This window comes from Bos taurus, chromosome 13 (genome assembly GCF_002263795.3).
Source record: "Bos taurus isolate L1 Dominette 01449 registration number 42190680 breed Hereford chromosome 13, ARS-UCD2.0, whole genome shotgun sequence".
NCBI classification, from domain to species: domain Eukaryota; kingdom Metazoa; phylum Chordata; class Mammalia; order Artiodactyla; family Bovidae; genus Bos; species Bos taurus.
In genome coordinates, this window is record NC_037340.1 from 16,086,431 (window position 1) to 16,109,833 (window position 23,403).

General features: G+C 43.0%; 1 protein-coding gene and 1 long non-coding RNA gene across 6 annotated transcripts; one reads left to right on the forward strand and one right to left on the reverse strand.

Annotated features, from left to right (window-relative positions):
* The first annotated feature begins 50 nt into the window (after window positions 1–50).
* On the forward strand, window positions 51–15,903 carry LOC112449254 (uncharacterized). The gene is made up of 3 exons (XR_003037720.2): window positions 51–87; window positions 910–1,021; window positions 13,269–15,903. It is a non-coding gene; the product is annotated as an uncharacterized lncRNA (long non-coding RNA).
* ATP5F1C (ATP synthase F1 subunit gamma) lies at window positions 6,966–23,318 on the reverse strand. Of its 5 annotated transcripts, none has more exons than XM_059892408.1 (10): window positions 22,557–23,318; window positions 16,516–16,550; window positions 15,886–16,017; window positions 12,649–12,853; window positions 11,930–12,073; window positions 11,745–11,809; window positions 10,588–10,743; window positions 10,096–10,192; window positions 7,737–7,773; window positions 6,966–7,108 (listed from the first exon to the last, which is right to left on the reverse strand). In XM_059892408.1, exons 2-9 carry the CDS (start codon window positions 16,532–16,534, stop codon window positions 7,767–7,769), a joined length of 825 nt encoding a protein of 274 aa, XP_059748391.1. In that variant the 5' UTR covers window positions 16,535–16,550; window positions 22,557–23,318; the 3' UTR covers window positions 6,966–7,108; window positions 7,737–7,766.
* Window positions 23,319–23,403: the final 85 nt, after the last annotated feature.

Here is a 23,403-nt window from a genome sequence, read left to right on the forward strand (position 1 = left end):
AAGCTCCGCCCCGTTGTAGCAGAGCGATGGTCCCGGTGTTGACTCTCGGGCCTGGAAGGATGCAGGAAACGGCGGCGCGGGGCGCAGGTGAGGGATGCGCCAGAGGAGGCAGGTGCCTGGGGCCTCCTGGGGTACTCGATCGGAGGGGACCGGGGAGGGCACCGTCAGTGGTTCAGGGCCCGAAGAAGGAGCCAGGATGTGGGTGTTAGAGAGAAGTGAGAACCCGAGAGGCTGTGAGTGCAAGGGTGGGCTTTAGGGGCGTGGAAACTTCCAGTCGCGGATCTAATCAAGCCTCTGCTAAAAAAAAAAAAGATCTGTTTACCAGTGTATAGATTAAATCAGGTCCAAGCTGTTAATCGTGTCATTGGCAACTCTTCACAATAGGGCGGGATGTAAGGTGTGGCCTGTGTGGCGCTGACCACCGGATTCAATTTAAGGGGACAGCAAAAAGCGTAATGAAAATTACTAGTATTTTATCACAGTTATTTAAAAATCCGAGCTACTACCCTGCCCCTTTCCTGTCTCGGGTCACCTCTTTCAAATCGCAGCCCTGGTTCCAATAAAATGTTATTTACAAAAACGGGTGGCATGCTGCTGGGCGAGAGTTTGCCAGTGTTCCCTTCACCAGCGTCTGCTGCAGCTGCTAAGTCGCTTCAGTCGTGTCCGACTCTGTGCGACCCCATAGACGGCAGCCCACCAGCTTCCCCGGTCCCTGGGATTCTCCAGGCAAGAACACTGGAGTGAGTTGCCATTTCCTTCTCCAATGCATGAAAGTGAAAAGTGAAAGTGAAGTCGCTCAGTCGTGTCCGACTCTTAGCGACCCCATGGACTGCAGCCTACCAGGCTCCTCGGTCCATGGGATTTTCCAGGCAAGAGTACTGGAGTGGGGTGCCATTGTCTTCTCACCAGCGTCTAGGATCTGTCAAAAGAAGAGAGGACTCAGTTGCCTACAGAGGTGAAAGTCCTAAAATCCAGCTGGGTGTATGAAGAACTGTTGCCTGCCCTAGATTCCCTGCTCCAGGTAAGGGCTACCAGATCTTAAGGAGCTGCAGGAAATTGGGGTTTTGTGATCAGTAGCTCGATCAATATTTTTAACTATTGAGAATACATTTAAAAAATTGTGTTATTCTATTTATTTATTTGGCTGAGCTGGGTCTTGATTGTGGTGTGTGGGCTTCTCGTTGAGGTGGCTTCTCTTGTTGCAGACACAGGCTCTAGGTGCACTGGCTTCGGTAGTTGTGACTCTAGGGCTCCAGAGAGTGGGCTCAGTAATTGTCCTCATGGGCTCAGTTGCTTTTTGGCATCTGGAATCTTCCTGAACCAGGGATCAAACCCCTGTCCCCTGCATTGGCAGGCAAATTCTTATTCACTGTACATGCCACCAGGGAAATCCTGGGAATACATTTGCAAGCCAAACTAATCCTACATTTAAGTTAGGTTCAGCCTATAGGAAGCCAGGCTGTATTGACTCATCTACTCGGTCTTGACCCGTTTTTGCTGTTTTCTTCTAAAAGCTTCTGGAGTGTTCCTTCCTCCCCTCCCCTCCTCTATGCTGTGTCCCTCGTTCTTGTACCCATCACAGTGCATTTAGTATTTGACTTAATGTGCCTCTCCAATAAATTGTAAGTTGCTCCATGACTCTACCTTCTTATAGGGACCATTCCAGAACTTTGAACATAATATTCAATTTTTTTTAAGTCCCAGTAAACCAACAGAATGGAAAATATGATACTGCAGCTGAATGACAAGCTGCAGACAATGAACAATTTAGTAGGCGGCAGGCTGCCTTTGTTTTTCTCCACTGACAGTTCTATCCCCAAGATTATCAAGGACCTTCTGGGTGCTAAATCTCTGGGACACTTCAGTCCTATCCTTGCTTGACCATTTTGTAGCCATTTGATAATGTTGAACACTCATCTTCATTTTGAAACTCTTAGATCTCATGACACCCTACTCTCTTCTGTTCTGTTAATACTTCTGGAAATTCCTTTTACATCTCTTATATCGCCTCTCTGTGTGTTTTCAAACCTACAGAAACATTGAAACAGAAGTACAAACACAGGTACACACATCACCTAGATTCACCAATTGTAAATATTTTGCCACATTTACTATATACATCCATCCATATAGAACTTTTTTTTTTTTCAGAATAGTTTGAAAATCAATTGCAAACATCTTGACATTTAACCCAGAAATACTCCAGCATGTATCTCCCCAGAGAAGGACATTCCCCTCCGTAACCGTGTGTCATGGATTCAGTTCTCCAGTTCTGAGGTGGAGATTGACCTGCAGGTTTATCGAGTGCTCCTAGGGTCTACACCTATACAAGGAAAGGGGTTTCCAATGCACTTTTCAGAGGGACCTCCAGCAATCCCATAGGGAGCTCTAACTCGGGATTGACCCTTCACCTCTGTCCTGAGTTGGAACAAAGGGGCTGGACCTTTATATTCCCATTTTAGCAAATCATTACCTGAGGAGAGCATATGATATGAGACAATTCCAGGGAACACGGAAGCCTTCAGTCCTTCAGGGGAGTGGGCAGTGCATTAAGAGAGCCTATACTGTATTAGTCCCTTCTGGCTGCTGTAACTCAGACTGGGTTATTTATCAACATTTATTTCTCACAGTTCTGGAGGCTGGAAATCTGAGATCAGTATTGTCTGGTGAGGGAGGGCCCTCTCCTGGGGCACAGAATTTTCAGGTTGTGTCCTCACAAGGTGGGAGGAGCCGGGGAGCTCTGTTGAATCTCTTTTATTACAGCATTAATCTCATTAATGAGGGCTACCCTCTCCTGACCTTCCCAAAGTCCCCACCTTGTAACACCATCACACTGGGCATCAGTTATTGTAAAATATTGGCTGCATTCTCTGTGCTTTGTATTACGTCTTTGTGTTTTATTTCATACTGGCAGTTTGTCCCCCTGAATCCCTTTCCCCTATTTTGCCCCAACCCCTGAGCTTCCCGGGTGGCTCAGTGATAAAGAACCCACCTGCCGATAAAGGAGACACAGATTCAATCCCTGGGTTGGGATTGAATTTCCTTCCTGGAGAAGGAAATGGCAACCCACTTCTGTATTCTTGCCTAGGAAATGCCATGGACAGAGGAGCCTGGCAGGCTACTGTCCGAGCGATGGCAGAGTTGGACACAACTGAGCAACTGAGTGTGCACATACACCAACTTCTTTAAGTCTTTAAGTGTACCACTGACTTCTGCCTCCCCCGACCCCCAGTGGAAGTGAAAGTTCAGTCATGTCCGACTCTTAGCAACCCCATGGACTGTATAGTCCATGGAATTCTCCAGGCCAGAATACTGGAGTGCGTAGCCTTTCCCTTCTCCAGGGGATCTTCCCAACCCAGGGATCAAACCCAGGTCTCCCACATTCCAGCTTGATTCTTTTACCAGCTGAACCACAAGGGAAGCCCGAGAATACTGGAGTGAGTAGCCTACCCCTTCTCCAGCAGATTTTCTCAACCCAGGAATCAAACTGAAGTCTCCTGCATTGCAGGCAGATTCTTTACCAACTGAGCTATCAGGGAAGCCGTTAAGTCAGTTTAACCAGTCTGAAAAATTTGTCCTCTGCCTTCCCACTGCCATAGTTCTTACCCAGAAGCCAGGGAACCAGCGTGGGGGTTGTACGAACCCGCACGTTCGGGATCCACCTCATGCCTGGGGCTGTGTGTTCCATCTACCACTCCCAAAGCAGTCTTTGTGGTGGCCGAGGGGCTGAGCCAGCTCCCAAGTCCTGTCCTAGCATCCGCTCCCTCAAACCCTTCCCGTGAGCAGGGTCCCAAGTCAGACCCGCCTCCAAGGTGTGTTCTGAGACAGATCTCAGAAGCAGGGTCTGAGATGGAGACTAGCGAAGAGGTGCTCTTGAGATCACTCCCTGGATGAAGGGAAGGAGTCCAGCTGGGGAGGGAGATGCTGAGCTGCAGCCCATCCTCAGGAAAGACCTCAGCAAACCCCACAGAGAGCTTTAGAACTGTCCTGAGCTCAGGCAAGGGGGCACGGCTTTACTCCCACGGTGATCAGGCCATGGGTGTGGGCTGCCCAGGAGTGGAGCCATGACCGTGGGCAAGGTGGTCTCCAGCTGAGGCAGTTCCAATGAACTTTGTCAGCTGAGGGTTGTGTGCTGCCAGAATCCTCGGAAGCTAAGAGAATACTTCCTTCAGTCCAGCTGAAGGGGGGATCCTTGAAGTGTATCTCAACTTCCATTACCCCACCATCCAAACTATCACATACAGCAAACACAAGATTGATACAGTCACCTGACCCAATGTGAAGTAGCATTCTTAAATTTTACCATTGTTCCCAAATGTCTTTTATAGCTTTTTTTTTTTTTAAATCTCTGACCTATTCAAGACTCATTCATTGCACTTAGTTTTTTTTTGGTCGTGCCAAGCGCCTTACAGGTTAGTCAGTCCCAAGCAGGGATCAAACCCAGTTCCAAGGCAGTGAAAGCCACTGGAGTCCTAACCACTGGCCCACCAGCAAATTCATTTTCCTTTCTTGGTAAGGCCAATCCCACCAGTTGTTTGTCTTTTGCTTGTTGGTTTTTTGTTTGGTCTTTCATGACGTTTACTTTTTTGCAAAGTCCAGGACAGTTATCTTAATAGGATGTCCAGTCTTTTGTCTAACACAAGGATCTTCCTCACTGCCCTTTGATACCCATCCCAGCCTTCCTGTTGCTCCGCTGTCTCTAATCTCTGACAACCACTAGTCTATTCTCCACTTCTAAAGTTTTGTCATATAAAAAAATGCTACATACATGGAATCAGAGAGTGTATAACCTTTCAGAATTCCCACCATAATTCCCTGGACATTCATCTAAGTTACTGTAAACTGAGCTTTTTCAACTCATTTTTTTAAAAGTGGGTTTTGTCTGATTTGTGGATGTTTAAAAAAATACAACTATATTCAAATTTTATTTGTATTGCAAATGTCTTCCCTCAGTATTTCGATAATTTTAATAAATTCCGATTGTCAAGACTTTTTAAAATTATATATATATGTATATATGTATTTTTTTTTTTTTTTGCCATGGGACATATGGGATCTTATTTCTCCAACCAGGTATGGAACCCTGGTCCCCTGCAGTGAAACCATGTAGGTCTTAACCTCTGGATTGCCAGACAAGTCCTCCTCATTGGGGGATTTTTTTACCTGGTGCCTCAGATGGTAAAGAATCTGCCTGCAATGAAGGAGACCTGGGTTCAATTCCTAGGTTGGGAAGATCCCCTGGAAAAGGGAATGGCAACCCACTCCAGTATTCTTGCCTGGAGAATTCCATGGACAGAGGAGCCTGGCAGGCTATAGTCCATGGGGTTGCAGAGAGTTGGACACGACTGAGTGACAAACACTTTCACTATACCCAAAAGGCTTACATTTTTATTATGTCTTTGCACCAGACTGTAAGCTCCTATAGAGGAGCATAATTATCGTATCTTCAGAATTTAAGAGTGCTAATACACAGAAGCCGAGAAGGCAATGGCACCCCACTCCAGTACTTTTGCCTAGAAAATCCCATGGACAGAGGAGCCTGGTAGGCTGCAGTCCATGGGGTCACTAGAGTTGGACACGACTGAGCGACTTCACTTTCACTTTTCACGCATTGGAGAAGGAAATGGCAACTCACTTCGTGTTCTTGCCTGGAGAATCCCAGGGACGGGATGCCTGGTTGGCTGCCGTCTATGGGGTCACACAGAGTCGGACACAACTGAAGCGATGCAGCAGCAGCAACACATAGAAGATCAGTAAACATGATGATAACTTAAGTGTATTGGGTAACATTTAAACAGCTACAGCACTCATCCCACGTCAGATTCTAAGTATTTTGCAAATACTGATTCATGTAGTCCTCGTAACAACCCTATAAAGTCCTATTTTAATCATTTTATAGATGATAAAACTGAAAGATTAACTCACCCAAGGTCACACAGCTGGTAAGGGCTGAACTAGGATTCTAACCCAATTTGCCCCAAAGTTTATGCTCCATGTTAAGAGCTTATGGAAAAACCCAAATGAACTTTTTTGGCCAACCCAATACACAGTCTGAGTCACTGATCAATTAAGTACACAGAAGTATTCATCCACATGTGCAGAGACTTGCCCAAAGATGCTTATTAACAATCATCGTGGCAACATTTCAGAGCAAAGCAGGTAGAGACCTAAGTTTTCAGAGGAAAACAAGTGTCACAAAAACTCAGAAATCAAAATGGCTCTTAAATCATTTCAGGGAAGCCAGAAAATGACACTGAGATTCTGTTCAGTTTACCTTCCTCTGGCAACCTTCTTAATGGTTTTAAAAGAGTAATATAAAGTGTTGATGATAGGCTTTATATATATTTTTTATAGTTATGTAGTCTTTTGTAATTCCTGTATTACTTTTGCAATTAAAAAACCCCTAAAAAAGTTAAATGTTAGTCACTCAGTCATGTCTGACTCTTTGCAACCCCATGGACTATAGCCCTAAATCCTCTTAAATAGGAAAAAAAAATCCCAACATTTTGGCAGGGCCAGCTCGTTCTGTAGAATAGCTCAGGTGCCCAAAGTTAATGGCTATCTAAATGTGAATGTGAAGTGAATATCCTACTGAAATGGTTCTCAGTCCTTGGAAAAGATTTAAACATTTATTTAGAGTCAGTATGTCCCTGGAATTCTCCACCCTCTATACAGTAGTGAATGGCTCGGACATGGCACTGTTGCCTTGCGCTGGTGGTCTTCTGAGGGTGACAGGCAGGGAGGCCTGGGTTGGGGTTGTGGCTGGCACCTCTTCCTTCCACTCTGTGACCCCTCAGAAGCCAGGCTTTCCATGGCTGTTAAGAAACCAAAAAATCGCAAGAGCCTCTTCAATTAGCTTCTTACTAAGAAATTTTAATACAAGTATGTTAATATTTTGAAGTGTTGTAAGATCTCAGTTTGAAAATGGTTGTTCTTATATAATAATAGTAAAACAAAAAAAGCAGTGATTTTATGTTGAGTCATTTATTGTAAGATAATTTACAAATATCTTGCTGTCTTTAGTAATCTGAACAATGGACCAATAAATTCTTCTGACAAGGACAGCAGTAAGCTAAAAACAAAATCAGCTTGCTGAATTCTTCTTTACCTGAAAAATAAAAGTATACAACAAATAAAAAACAATTTTTTTTTCTTGGAAATTAAATATATCAAGAGATAATATGTATCTAAAGTGGGACTTGAACTGACTCTACATAATAAGCTGTTACTCTATACACTAATGGTTCTCAAGTTTTGGTCTAGGGACTTTTTCATGGGGTCTGTGAGGGCAAAACTAATTTCTATAACAATGCTGCTTGCCTGTTTTATTCTCATTCTCAAGAGTACATGGTGGAGTTTTCCAGAACCTACATGACCTGCAATGTCAGAACAGAATGAATAGAGAAGTGGAGAGGACTGAGCTATCTTTTGCGAAGTCAGACTTCAAGGGGTTCTGAGACCAGGAAGTCTGAGAACCACTGTTCTTCACCAGCCTGTTTTTAGTACTGCAAAGGAATGCTGATTCTTTATCCTTGTAGTTTAATATATTTAAGAAGGAAAAAAAAAGACCCCTAGCATCAGCCCTGTGCTCCCACAATCTGACTGCTGCCCTAATGGCCGGCCAGTCTCATCTCCCAAGAAATCAGTTTCCCTGTTGCTGAATTAGTTTGAATTCTCTCTGACTGGGTTTGTTTTCTGATGGGATGGGGGGAAGGTGTGAAATATTACCACTTTACCTCTTGTCTGAGGATGAAACTTGATTTTCATTAGTCCCTGGGTTATTACATTAGAAGGAAAACACAAACAGAAAACAAGCAGGTCAGGAAGCAATCCATGCTGGTTAATCATGTACAATTTCCAACTAGAAAAGCCCATTTCCTCATTCACTACCTTGAGTATATCACATAAATACTTACCAAAAGAGTTCCTTGAAACAGAGTCACTAATTGTTAGGAAACATTACAGACCTGAATCTGGTTAAAGTAATAAAACCATGTTCATGCAAGTAGGCAGGGCTATGAAAGCATACTTTAAACCACAACTTTGTTATAAGTAGTATATAATTTTTTTTTTTTTTTTAATTTAAGCTAGCAACTAACATTTGGCACCTCAAGTATGGTTTACTCATGCCTTTTATTACCAAATAGCGAAATGTGTTTGTATTAAATACTAGCCTTTAAGCAGAAGAGCTGATAGGTTACAGAGCATGCAAGTTCATTTCATATAAATAATCCATCATGAGGATTATTAAGGTTTGCATAGCTAACCTTTAATAAAGGATTTAGCCTGCCTTTCTAGAAACTGAAAACTGAATAGTCAATTTCCAGTTATTTGAACTGTTATTAAAAGTCTCATTCTTCATGTCCCAATCTCCTTCTCATTTCTCTGCATTTGCTACTTTCAGTCAGGTCCCCATATTCCTAATCAAGAGCTGGGTCCTCCACTCTGCAGAGGCTGTAGCCTCCATTTATTCTGAGCATCCATTCCTCTTTCCCCTGGCTCTCTGCATCTCACAGCTCCCAGACCTTCAGAGTGCAGTTCTTTCCCCCAGGCCTCGGCACACTCGCCACCAGAGAAGCAGTAGAATGTACAGCAAGGAGGACACGAATAATACACCTGCTTAACCCCATCCTAGCTCGCATGTCATAGAAAACAACTGTGTTGCAGGGAGAGCATCTTAACTGTCTCTGTCAAGCTGGCAAGTGGCAGGACCACTCATCACTGCCTGGATGCTGATGCTAACAGAGCAGGAGTGACCAGGAGGACAGATGGTTCAAACGCAGGCTTGAAAGCAAAATAAGAGAAGGAAGGCTGTTTAGGACAGCAGAGCTGATGGAGTCAACCAACACTGACAGAATGGTCTCAACCAATTTGTGTGTGTCTCTGGAATCCTGCCCATTTCCATCCTCCAGAGACAAAAAGGACCAACTTCTATGTCACCTTAGCGATGAACCTTTCCCCGAGTCTTAAACCTGGACCCACGTACTCATATATTCAGCAAAGTGTTATTTCTGTCTCTTCTAAAATTCCAGTTCTTAATACACTCATGGCTCACCATTCATTAACTCCACAAATATTTACTAAGGAAGTGCATGCCAGGTGATGAAGCTACCAAAGTGAATGAGACATGGCCCCTCTCAAGCCACGGGACACAGACAACCTAAGGGCAGTTCCTAATAAAATGGTGTAAGTGCTGTGATGGAGGGAAACACGGGAAATAGCCCCATTCACACAGAAAACCCCCAGGGTTTTCTGGGGGAAAGGAGTCCCCCAGCTCCGTTATGAAGGACAAACAGAAGTCAGTCAGGTGGAGGATTAAGGGTGCAGGGGAAAAAAAGAATGACATTTCAGGAAAAAGCATGTGCCACTTAAAAAATCTATTTCCTAATTTGGGAGAGAAATGACAAAGATGCGTTCAGAGGGCATAAAGGGGAGAAAGTCAAGGGATATTTAGAAGAAGGTAAGATTTAGAGAACGTGGTGACCAACTAGCAGGAGGTGAGAATGAGCCAAAGATTACTTAACACACATTTTATCTTTCGGCACAATTGTCTACAATTGTCTACATTTTCTTATCCTATTAGGATGTAAACGCCTTGGGACAAAGGATCCCACCCTTTAGCACTATATGAGGCATGTAATGGGTGTTCAACGTAATCATTTTTTATAGATTTCCCATTACTGCAACCCTGGTTACAAACATTAACATCTAGCTAAACAACCAAGACATTTTCTTGAGGAAAGCGGTATTTTAAGAACTATCGAAGGACAGTACTGATACAGAAAACTTACTTAAAAACTTCCTGACCCTACCACCATTCAATAATTTACAGATTAAAAAAAAAAACAAACCGAAAACCAGTAACTCATAAACTAAGCCTGAATGTTTCAGCTGAAACAATCAAAAATACTCTAGAGATCTCATTTTCATCAAATCTTTATATTCTAAGAGTAAGCAAACAAGATTAAGCAATGGATCATTTTTTTGCTGTAACAGACCAAAAAATGCGAGGGGAGAAGGGGACATAAATGAGCCAAGGATAAACGAGCAGGCACTACGAGACAAGAATGCTGAAGGCAACGCTCAGTTACTTACAGAGCCGCAGCACCAGAGATGATTTCTATCAGCTCCTTGGTGATGACAGCTTGGCGGGTGCGATTGAATGTCAGAGTCAACTTGTCAATCATTTCAGCTACAAACAAAACAGAAGATTAGACAACAAGATCTAAAACCAGAAAAGAATACCTTGCTTACTAACTCATTCATGAGATGTAAGTTGTTTAATTCAAAAATAAGATTCTGTCTCTTTTCAGGTAGTAGAACTGGCCTCTTGAAAAATGTTATGGAGATATTTTTTTTTGTATTTTCCAAGAATTAAAGTACTTGCACACTTACTTCCTACCAAGTAAGACGTTACTTCCTTTAAGGAGAAGAATATAACTTTTCTATCCTCACAGGATCAGTGGCAGAGCCCAGGACCAGACCCCAGCTCTCCTGCTCCTCTTCCAGAATTGCTAACACCCTTTGGTATGAGCGAGGGCCTCCATGCAGCCTCAGCAAAGGGAAGCCCTTGTGCCGAGCGCTTACAAGCATTCTTGCTGGCGTTGTCCATGGCCGTCATCCTGGCGCTCTGTTCACTCGTGGTAGACTCCTTCAGGGAGTAGTAGATGATGTTGGCCAGGCTGTATTCCTGGTAGTTCCGCAGCACATCAGCATCAATGTCATCATAGATACTCATGCTCTCTGTTGAAATGCAAAGACTGATTTAATCAAGAAGCTTCCTGGTGCAAAAATCCTTTATAATCACAGAGAAGTCAATGTGAGACTGGTTAAAAGACACAGTTCTAAAAGCTTCATCATCTATTTTCATACTATAGATTATAGCAGATTTTCAGTAAAACATGATGTGTAAACAAAGCACTTGGTATTCTACTTGAAATGCTTAACTTCATAAAACTCAAAAGGCTGACATTTAAAGTAACAGCCCTACATTTCAGGGGTATAAAGCCTCTGGAGAGCATCTAGCAGAGTGCCCTGGACTAAGCCAGCACAGTCCGGGACCGTGTTTTTCAATAGAGAAATTAAGGAGAGAAATGAGACTTGTATACTGTGATATAAAAATCCCAACTCAACCATGTGGTTATTGGAGAAATTTGACAGTGTCAAGACAATGAGGGAGGGAAAGTTTTTCTGAGAATATGAGTCAGAGAGTTAGAGGCTGCTCTGCATTTCAGCAATTAGGCAGCAGAAATTTAGCAGCGCATTCAAAAAGTCTTCATTAGGGTAAAATGAGACAGGGCTGCATTTCGTTGACTTAAGATGCAGAGGATCATGTAACTCCTATTTTATATACCATGAAGAAATAAAGTAACACAGCCAATTAAAAATGATGTGTTACTGACTGGTAGAAGCACCTCAATTTTAGAGACATTAAAAAGTGTACCTCTTAGAATAGAAGAAATATAATATATAGGAGAGGAAAATGAAATTGGTTCCTGAGTATTATTTCCAGAATGCTTCACTGAGCAATGATGACTTTCATATATAATGTTGGCCCCCAATGGATATTTATTTATACAATGAATGTTTTATGGTTTCATGGAAGCTCCTAATAGATGGTGATAGAAACAACTCAACATTTTTGTTACTGCTGAAAAAAAAGCCACCCTGACAAATACTGTTTTCCTCAATCTGCAAATCTCTCGTTTCATAGGAAAAATACTTGTCATACAAAATATACTTACCAGCACTTGAAATGGTGTCAAGGGAAAAGATGGGCTTTTCTTCTGTCTTGTAGGAGATGACAGACCTAGAAATGGCAAAAACTAATGTAAATTCCAAGATTATAATTTCACACTATTAAGGAGACATTTACTCAACTGAAAAAAATCTGAACATAAAAAAGCTTGGATTCCAACATTTTTCTTGCCTGAATCGGTTAAAGATGATAGACCCTTCATCAAATTCGTATCCAGAATTTAACAGCTCAAGGGCAATGACTGACGCATCCCCAAAGGTAGGGGGCCTCCTCCCCACTTCTTTGAATGTCACCAGAAACTGGTCAGAATGAGTCCTATGAGAAAACGAAGAGATCATCTGTAACAGCTGAGTGGAATACTTCTGCGCAGGGAACAAGGCAAAAATACTCTATGAATCAAGTGTATTTTGAGTGGAGAACGCGGTATTCACTGAATTATAAGGTACCCCCTACGTTATTATGATCACCCATCCTTCAGAGCCTGCCCAGAACTGAGGACTCACAATCAGCTTTTCTCGCCTTATCTCTCTCTCTGCCTTTACTCCTCTCCTGCCAATTCTAATTAACTGTTATTCATTTCTGGCATTTCCAGGCCATGACAACTCCTCAGAGTCCTCATTACAAAAAAAAAAAAAAAAAAGCCCTTAGCTTCTGACACTCCTATTGTATTCCATTTATGGTCTGGAAGAAGGAGAAGCAAATGACAAGTAAAAAACAAGGGAAATCTACACATTCTAAGATATCCTGGAACAAAACTTGAAACAAAACAAAGCTTCTCCGTGTGTATAAAATGGTAACCAAAAAGACACCTTGCTTAAATCAACTATCAAAGAAAATGCCCTTTACTCACGCCTGCAGCCTTCTACATAAACAATATGTATTTATATTACCTGTGAAGTATACTCCTGATTTTATCACCAACTCCAATAATCTTAACTTCTTTCCCAGCTGCTGCAAGGTTGGCCGCCTCGCTTTTCATCTGTTTAGCAACCGAGGAGTGAATAGCACCACAGAGCCCTCGGTCCGAGGACACACCGATGATGAGGTGCTTCTTTTTGTCTTCAGGAGTCTTAATATCAGCCTTTTCATACAGAGCTTCAAAAAAAAAAAAAAAAAAAAAGGTGTAATTACACTAAATACAGCAATAACCCCTAATTCACAAAATGATGCCTTTACTTATCAAGTATTTTTGCACTTATTTCATTTACAAAGAGGTTGAAAACCATAAAGGTCTAAATCTCTGTTAAGAGGTCTCTAGACACAAAGTTATCTAAGTACTGACTAAAAGAAATCACTAGTACAATCACACAGCTTGAAAAGAGGCCAGACTTAGAGAAGCGACAACTTGTCTAGACTTACCAAATTTTTAAATAATTAAAATCTTCAGAGTACAACCAAGAAAGCAGGGAGTATTTACTGAACTGTTCATATATCTGCACAGCGAGCTTTTATGAAAACTATTGACATTAAAATAATGGATGCCATTTTACTTTGGGTGTTACTTTTACAGCCTCACTTGGTTGGTCTGATCTTCGAAGAAGCAGAAGCCAAGAGGGATTCAAATAGGGTTCAATACATATGGATTTTACTGGGAAAATGCCTGAGAGAAGACACAGGAAGGAGGTCAGAAGAGCCATCACACTGCGATGCCTGTCTGACCAGTAGGAAGAAAGGTGAGGAGGCAGCTTCCTGGCCTGCAGAGCAGTCGAGGGAAAGCTCAGCAAGGCTGCCAGGGAGCCCCAGGTCTCCACAGAACATGCAGCCTGAGCACCCCATCTGTCAGGAGGGGCTCGTGGGAAGCCTGTCTCAGGTGCAAACACAGGATGGTTTCAGCAGCTGTCTCTCTAGTTGGAAACTGCATCCTCATGGCTGCCACATGCCCCCACTTCAACGAAATTCCTATTACCCTTCTTCAGTTAGAGCAGGACTCTCAAATTTCAATACCTGAGAATCCTCCATAAAAGGTGGAGAAAGGTACATACTCAACTCTAAAGTTCAGGGAAGTGAAGAGAATATTCCTTTTGAGTTTCTTTTTATCTTTTATATTGTACAGCATAAAAAATAAAATTCCTATTTAAAGTTCTTAAATATTTTAAAGATTAGCCATTTAATATCCAGCAGTTAATATTTTTTCAGTTTGAAGGACTTAGAAGTTGACTGGCAGCCTTGACTTGAATTTTTAATGACTCAATCAAAAAATGGGCCAAAGAACTAAATAGACATTTCTCCAAAGAAGACATACAGATGGCTAACAAACACACGAAAAGACGCTCAACATCACTCATTATCAGAGAAATGCAAATCAAAACCACTATGAGGTACCATCTCACGCCAGTCAGAATGGCTGCGATCCGAAAGTCTACAAGCAATAAATGCTGGAGAGGGTGTGGAGAAAAAGGAACCCTCTTACACTGTTGGTGGGAATGCAAACTAGTACAGCCACTATGGAGAACAGTGTGGAGATTCCTTAAAAAACTGGAAATAGAACTGCCTTATGATCCAGCAATCCCACTGCTGGGCATACACACTGAGGAAACCAGAAGGGAAAGAGACACATATACCCCAATGTTCATCACAGCACTGTTGATAATAGCCAGGACATGGAAGCAACCTAGATGTCCATCAGCAGATGAATGGATAAGAAAGCTGTGGTACATATACACAATGGAGTATTACTCAGCCATTAAAAAGAATACATTTGAATCAGTTCTAATGAGGTGGATGAAACTGGAGCCTATTATACAGAGTGAAGTAAGCCAGAAAGAAAAACACCAATACAGTATACTAACGCATATATATGGAATTTAGAAGGATGGTAACAATAACCCTGTATACGAGACAGCAAAAGAGACACTGATGTATAGAACGGTCTTATGGACTCTGTGGGAGAGGGAGAGCGTGGGAAGATTTGGGAGGATGGCATTGAAACATGTATAATATCATGTATGAAACGAGTCGCCAGTCCGGTTCAATGCACGATACTGGATGCTTGGGGCTGGTGCACTGAACGACCCAGAGGGATGGTATGGGGAGGGAGGAGGAAGGGGGGTTCAGGATGGGGAACACATGTATACCTGTGGCAGATTCATTTTGATATTTGGCAAAACCAATACAATATTGTAAAGTTTAAAAATAAAATAAAATTTAAAAAAAAAAGATTTTTTAATATTATACCACAAATATTCTAATCAGATATGCAAGTCAATTTCTTCATTAAGCCCAGCAGAGAACAGGACTCATAAGAGCAAACAGCTGGTGTTGTTAAAGATGGCTAAAACCTAACAGAACAAGTCTCTCCTATACTGCTAAGTGAAACTAAATACAGTATTTTTATTTTTAAAAAAGTCTTTATTGATTTTGTTACAATATTGTTTCTGTCCAATGTTTTGGTTTCTTGGCCATGAGGCACGTGGGATCTAAGCTCCCTGACCAGGGACTGAACGTGCACCCCTTGCACAGAAGGTGAAGTCTTAACCACCGGACTGCCAGGGAGGTCCCAGTATGGCATTTTCAAAGCAATGAGTCATTTCAACTGAAGCATGGAACGCTATCATTTTCTCATACAAAACTTTCGGTAGCAGTATGAATGCATGCTCAAGAAATATGAACACAAGAAAACTCCTGCAGAAAGTTAATTTCTAACAGATTAATACAGATAATACAGATATATCTTTTTTCCTCCTTTACAGCTGCTCTTTCAACACTCTGTCCATATACTCAGTCATAGCCATGACTGTTGAGTCAAATTCCACTGCAGGGTACCCCCATCCCAACCTGCAGTCCTAAAAGATCACATCACATTGTAACAGGATAAAATCAAGCATCTGAGTCCGATGCACTAAACCCCATGTTCTTTTGATGGCATATTTAATAATCTAGGAACAATCTTTCAGAATACTTTAAAAGGGAGGTGAACACATACAGTGATGAACAGAGACAGGCTCGGATGCCAAGTCACGCAGGTAAAGTCATGACTGTACTGGACTTGGGTTTTCTCCTCTGCAAAGCTGGGGCTCCAACAGTGCCCGCCTGCACAGGGCTGCCATGACCGCGAGTGCCTGTAAGTGCTCAGGACCGCGATCTCTAGCTTAAAAGGTCTTTGTAATCTGACTGCACGCCCCTCTTACCCAAGGACCCCACTCCATACACTCGGGCCGGTTTTAGCTCTCTCTCAGCTCGGGCGTATTTCGCTGCTGCTACCATTTTCATAGACTTGGTAATCTTCTGGATGTTTTTGATTGATTTTAGTCGCCTGGTAACTGAAAAACAGAAGTGCTGTGTTAAGATAAAGGAATTATGATTTCATTTGTGAATTTATGGGAGTATTTTCCTAAACTGCAAGGTAGAATAACTAGCAGTTAGACCAAACTAGGCTTCATATTACAGTTAACAGTAGAGTACCAGTAAGTCAGACCTTGCGCTATCTGGACAGGCAAAAACGGCAATATAACAGTAAATTATGCATGTAAAACATTAAACGGCATTGAAAGTGGCTTTCAACCAAAAACAAGCCCCATAACATCTCACACGCCACACAGAGTACAGTTTTCCTAATCATCATCGTTCCACAGACAACAGAAGCACAGCCACCATGTGTTACCTCACAGCGGCTTTTCCAATGCCACAGACAGACGACACACATTCACTGTCCATTTTAACCAAGTGCGTAAATGCGCTAACGCAGCACACTTTCAGAAGTATTTGTATTGGGCAAAATTTAGTTTTTCTTAATCCGCATATTGAGATAAAGTACTTACTATCTTTCAAAGTTGCCATATTTCGAACTTGGATCCTGAAAATAAAGATGGCAAAAAATGTTTTTTAGTTTTTTGGGAAAAAGCTCCAGAAACTTCCAAAGTTAATATATGGACTTAAAGAGTGGCCCATAAAGAAACAATCTATCAAATAGTAAGACTCTGAATATATATGGATATATATAAACCCCTAATACGGATATCAAGCCCTGTTTGAAAGGTCTGTTTCTAGTTGCCCTAACATAAAGCTTCCACTGAGGTCACATGGCATTCACACAGGCTCTATTTCCGACTCCATGTCTTAGCCTATATTGTTTCCATGACAGACAAGTCCTTCCCCTTGTCAGGCTATCCAGTTATTCTTAAACTCAAGGTCAGCCACTTCTAAAAACGATTGCTCAGTTCCCAGGCAAGCTCCTGACTTCCTCATTTCACCAATAAATAACGTAACACTTTAGGGTCAATCATACATTCTAACATAACCACATGTATCAAAGTAGAATTTAAAAACCAATTCTTAACTGTTTCAACTCAATCCAGTGAGCTTTTATGGAGCAGATACTCTGCTCCAGGACTTGGGTCTCTGACCACAATAAGCATACTGCTGCTGCTGCTAAGTCACTTCAGTTGTGTCCGACTCTGTGTGACCCCAGAGATGACAGCCCACCAGGCTCCCCTGTCCCTGGGATTCTCCAGGCAAGAATACTGGAGTGGGCTGCCATTTCCTTCTCCAATGCATGAAAGTGAAAAGTGAAAGTAAAGTTGCTCAGTCGTGTCCGACTCTTACCGACCCCATGGACTGCAGCCTACCAGGCTCCTCCGTCCATGGGATTTTCCAGGCAAGAGTACTGGAGTGGGGTGCCATTGCCTTCTCCCAATAAGCATTCTATTATCTCATAAACAAGATTCATGCAAACTTAAGATTTACATAAATTTTACATTAAATATTTTTCTAGTCTTTAAAGTGCAAACACATAAAAGTCAAAAATAGTAACAGTTAAAGATAAATATGAGAGGTTCTTCCCCTTATTGGTGAAGACAACATGTTATCGAACATACATCATCTTTCAGCTCTTAAATCCATCAAGCACCTGTTGGCCTGGAAAGCGCCAAGGAAGAACTGAGGAATCTATACATCTTGCCTCACAGAGTCGGACACAACTGAAGCAACTTAGCAGCAGCATACATTGTACATAAAGGAGGGCCTTAGGGCATTCCAAGGAACTGTATGCAGTTTTGAAGCTGGAGACACGGCCTGCGTTAGTAAGTTTAAATATTATTTTATAGGTAGCGGGGAAATGATGAAACTTTAGTTGTTCAGTAAAGTACCTCAGATGGCAAGGAAAAGCACAGAATGATACTGAATCTTGATGACACAGAGTCCACAGGGGCAGCTGCTTGCAGTTTCCAGACAAGAGAAGGCAAGAACCTGGACCGAGAGGCTGGCAAAGCAATGGGAGCCTAGATCTGTGACCAAGCGGACCCAAAGGTTTCTAACTTAATGACCTGAGTGGACAGTGTTGTCATTTAACCAAGACAGAAAAGCTAGGTAGGGGGGGATTCTCACTTGTGATAATGAGTTTTGAATGCAATATTGTACTATGGGACCAGGTGGAAATGTGATCTGGGTCTGTGGAAAATATGAGGTATTTTGAGATTAGAGACAGATTTGTAACTATCAACAGACATGATGGTTGATGCAAAAAAAAAAAAAATTAAAATAGAAAAACAAAATAAAAAGAGCTGATCTGCGCTCTCTTTAGGGAGAGCTTGCTCTACTGAATACAGTTTTTGCAAATGAGAAGATAAAGGAAGTTCTGAATCAGCTGTGTGTCCCAGAAAATTGTCTCATGTCCTGAGAAATCGTCGGGAGATTATCCAAGGAACCGGAAGCTTACCCAGTACAATGGAGGGCAAATTGCACAGATAGTGGACTGCCATGATCTCCTATGATCACATGGCAGTGTGAGAAAAACCGAAGGAGCCCGTACAGGATGGGGTCTGCGAGATTCACTGCAGACAGCTTGGAAGAATTTTAAAGAGCGTATAATGCTGAGGAACATTTCATGCAAAGATGGGCTCGATAAAGGACAGAAATGGTACGGACCTAACAGAAGCAGAAGATATTAAGAAGAGGTGGCAAGAATACACAGAAGAACTGTACAAAAAAGAGCTTCACGACCCAAATAATCACGATGGTGTGATCACTGACCTAGAGCCAGACATCCTGGAATGTGAAGTCAAGTGGGTCTTAGAAAGCATCACTACGAACAAAGCTAGTGCAGGTGATAGAATTCCAGTTGAACTATTCCAAATCCTGAAAGATGATGCTGTGAAAGTGCTGCACTCAATATGCCAGCAAATTTGGAAAACTCAGCAGTGGCCACAGGACTGGAAAAGGTCAGTTTTCATTCCGACCCCAAAGAAAGGCAATGCCAAAGAATGCTCAAACTACCGCACAATTGCACTCATCTCACACGCTAGTAAAGTAATGCTCAAAATTCTCCAAGCCAGGCTTCAGCAATATGTGAACCATGAACTTCCTGATGTGCAAGCTCATTTTAGAAAAGGCAGAGGAACCAGAGATCAAATTGCCAACATCTGCTGGATCATCGAAAAAGCAAGAGAGTTCCAGAAAAACATCTATTTCTGCTTTATTGACTATGCCAAAGCCTTTGACTGTGTGGATCACAATAAACTGTGGAAAATTCTGAAAGAGATGGGAATACCAGACCACCTGATCTGCCTCTTGAGAAATTTGTATGCAGGTCAGGAAGCAACAGTTAGAACTGGACATGGAACAACAGACTGGTTCCAAATAGGAAAAGGAGTTCGTCAAGGCTGCACACTGTCACCCTGTTTATTTAACTTATATGCAGAGTACATAATGAGAAACGCTGGACTGGAAGAAGCACAAGCTAGAATCAAGATTGCCAGGAGAAATATCAATAACCTCAGATATGCAGATGACACCACCCTTATGGCAGAAAGTGAAGAGGAACTCAAAAGCCTCTTGATGAAAGTGAAAGTGGTGAAAAAGTTGGCTTAAAGCTCAACATTCAAAAAACGAAGATCATGGCATCTGGTCCCGTCACTTCATGGGAAATAGATGGGGAAACAGTGGCTGACTTTATTTTTGGGGGCTCCAAAATCACTGCAGATGGTGACTGCAGCCATGAAATTAGAAGACGCTTACTCCTTGGAAGCAAAGTTATGACCAACCTAGACAGCATATTCAAAAGCAGAGACATTACTTTGCCGACAAAGGTTCGTCTAGTCAAGGCTATGGTTTTTCCTGTGGTCATGTATGGATGTGAGAGTTGGACTGTGAAGAAGGCTGAGCGCCGAAGAACTGATGCTTTTGAACTGTGGTGTTGGAGAAGACTCTTGAGAGTCCCTTGGACTGCAAGGAGAACCAACCAGTCCATTCTGAAGATCAGCCCTGGGATTTCTTTGGAAGGAATGATGCTGAAGCTGAAACTCCAGTACTTTGGCCACCTCAGGCAAAGAGTTGACTCATTGGAAAAGATTCTGATGCTGGGAGGGATTGGGGGCAGGAGGAGAAGGGGACGACAGAGGATGAGATGGCTGGATGGCATCACTGACTCGATGTACGTGAGTCTCAGTGAACTCTGGGAGTTGGTGATAGACAGGGAGGCCTGGTGTGCTGCGATTCATGTTGTCGCAAAGAGTCAGACACGACTGAGCAACTGATCTGATCTGATCTGATGTGAACATAAAAATTAAGGAAGAAGCAGCATCCACTAATTCCTGAGGAAAAGAAAATTATGAAGTATCTGCAATCTGAATACTGAATGCCGGGGTGGAAGTCCAACCCTGGCTCTCCACCAATTGACTTCCAGAACTTTACTACCATCCACGATCCATCCTCATTAGGCTTCTACCTTCTCACATTAGTTTATATAGATAAAACATGTATGTACAAATTCATTTTCATTTTTCAGTGGATACATCTGGGTTCCCACAAGCATTTCTCCCCCTACCCTCACTTCTTTACAAACACTCATTTAATCCTCACACCAATCCAATTAATGGGGCACTACATTACCCCCATCTAACAGATGAGGAAATGATAGAGACACTGAGTAAGCTGCACAAGGCCACACAGCGAGGCAGTCAGGATTCAAACCTGAGGGTAGTCAAGATTGCAACCCGGGCAGTTTGGCACCACTCCATCTGGCATACTACACACTGCTGCCTCATGCTTTTTACATTTAAAAGTAAGTATCTGCTATCTCAGTTTCAGATGAAGGCCTGCCTTCTCTCCTCTGAAACGCCTTCTCTCCTCTGAAACGCCTTCTCCCTTCCTTTTCAACATCTACATTTCCACTTATGGCCATTGGTTTCCTAATATAAAATAGTTCCATCTTAGAGAAGGTGGAACACTGAGAAATAGAAATTTATTTTCCCTCTGACACAGAAAAATCAAAAACTCCCTCCCCAACCAAATTTCTTATTTCCATTCTCTTAAATGAGCTTTTAAAAAAAGGTTTAATTTTCAAAAATTTAGTTGTTATTTTACTGACACCCTAAACAATGAAAATAATTTTAACCTACCATTCAGTTAATATTAGTATGCTTACGTCTCTGGAACAATGACAAACTACACGTTAACCAAAACAGAACCAAGGACATGCCTCTTCCTGGTTCTATAAAGGCAAAGGTGAACTTCCTTTTCAGATTAATTCTGTGGAGTATGAAACATTAAGACGGCTTTAATTGCTGAATTCAAAAGGCGATTACAGTGACTAGGAAGTGGCAGGAGCAAAACAGACACCAGGCACGCAGAATGATGGAATATGTCCATCCAAAAAAAGGAAGAGGACAGCGTCTGTTCTCCAAGGTGGAACACTGATGTCTGATGAATATTCACAACCTACCAATTTGATGAAGGTCAGGACTTCCACATGTATTTGCTCACTGGGGTTCCAGTTTAAGCTCCCTGCCCCCCACAGTAGTTATCTTAGACAGAAGTGAAGTCCATTCAGTTGCAACCGATTCTTTGCGACCCCACGGACCTACCATGCTCCTCCGTCCATGGGATTTTCCAGGCAAGGGTCCTGGAGTGGGTTGCCATTGCCTTCTCCATCGCAGACAGAGAGCACGCTCAAATGATCCTTTACTAAAGGATCCTCAAATGATCTTACAGGTTTTTAAAAAGTGATTTTGTACAGTTAAAGGTAAAATATTTTGTACTCATTTCAGAAACTGTCCATTTTTAAAAGATCAACTTGGCTGACTTAAACTTCTAAAAATATTTACAGGTTACATTCATGCACAGCAAGATGGGAAAGAAGAAGGAAGGAGAGCTGACATTTGCACACCACTGCTGCATGTCAGACACACTGTCCTACAAACTTCATCAGGACCATGTCTGTCTGTTCTTCACAAACTTCATCAGGACCATGTCTGTCTGTTCTTCACACCTCAGCACTTTGCCCAGTATCAACTTGGTGCTGGGCAAGCACCCAACAAATGTGTGCCGAGTGATGAAGAAATAGGGCAACCTATGAGTGAGACTCCAACTAAGCTGACTCCTTCATCCCCATGAATACTCTTTTCAACATTAGGGGAAAGAAAATTTGACTTCCACGGCAAACCCACTAACATCTGTGTGTAGGTTTTTCACATCAAATTTAGTTTCTTCATTACCCTGAAAATCTTTTATCAGTTATCTGCTTAATGAAAACATACCTATTTTAATTAATGCATTAGAGCCCCTTCTCATAAATTAGGATACACACATCTAGTGCTGTGGCTTCTTAGAATTCTCCTATACTGTAAAACCAAGTAATTGCTAAAACACCCAGTCGACAGCTAACAATCCCCTTAGCAGCCTATCTGCAATCCTTCGAGACTGCCTAGCTTCAAAACATTTCATCCTATTACAGAGCACCACCACAAACCAACATTTATCTGCCTACTGCCAGGCCTTCCAACATGCCTTTTTCTGGGGATGGAGGAGAAACCAATGTTTATTAAAATCCCTAAAACTTGCATAGCAATGAACAGATGACGCTTACAAGTCTATCTCCTCCTCCTCGGGACCTTATGATGACGTCATGACCTTGCAGGGCTACTGTTTCCGCACAACGGTTTCGAGATAGTTAAGGTATCTTTCCCTTCCTCGCCTTAATATTTTTAAGGTCCCTTTTGCAGCCCACGAGGGCACTTATTTCATTCACCAGTGCCCAGCAAGGCGCCTGCTGCAGAAGCGGTGCTCGACACAGGCTGGGAGTCACTGCCCTCTGCACCGCAGGGTTTCAAACGGCGTCAAGGACAAAAGCACTCCTTAACCTTCCGTTGGACCTTCCCTGGGGCCCTCCAAAGGCCTCCCGGAGGCCCGTCGCCTGGCGAGCAGCAGAGACTTCCGAGGCGTCTCATTAGTCGCTGAGGAGATCCAAGGCCGCTCTGCAATTGACTGGGCCCAAGGTCCACTACCGAAGTCCCTGAGGACCACTCCGCTCGGCCCTCACCCCACCCCGGCCCGTCTCAGGAGACGAGGCGCGACCTCGCCGTCTCCGCTGCCCTCGCGAGCCCTTCTGTTCCGAGCGCCTCTTGCAGCCGGCCTCCGCGAGACCGGGGCCTGGCCAGCCCTGAGACCCCGGTTCAGTCCCAGTTGCCTCCCCACTTGCTTCCCCTACCCGAGCTCTCCCATCCCTCGCAACCCTCTCATCCTCGCTGCGACCTGCCATTACCATTGCGGCTGCACGGTCCACGCCGAGAGGCCAGCGACGCCCGCCCGAGAGAACATGGTGACGCCGGCCCTGCTGAAGGTCGGTCAGACAGGCCTCACCGCGCGTGCGCGGAAGCTGCGTTACGCGCCCCGCCCACCCCGCTGTCTCCCTGAGCCTCTCTTCTTCCTGCCGG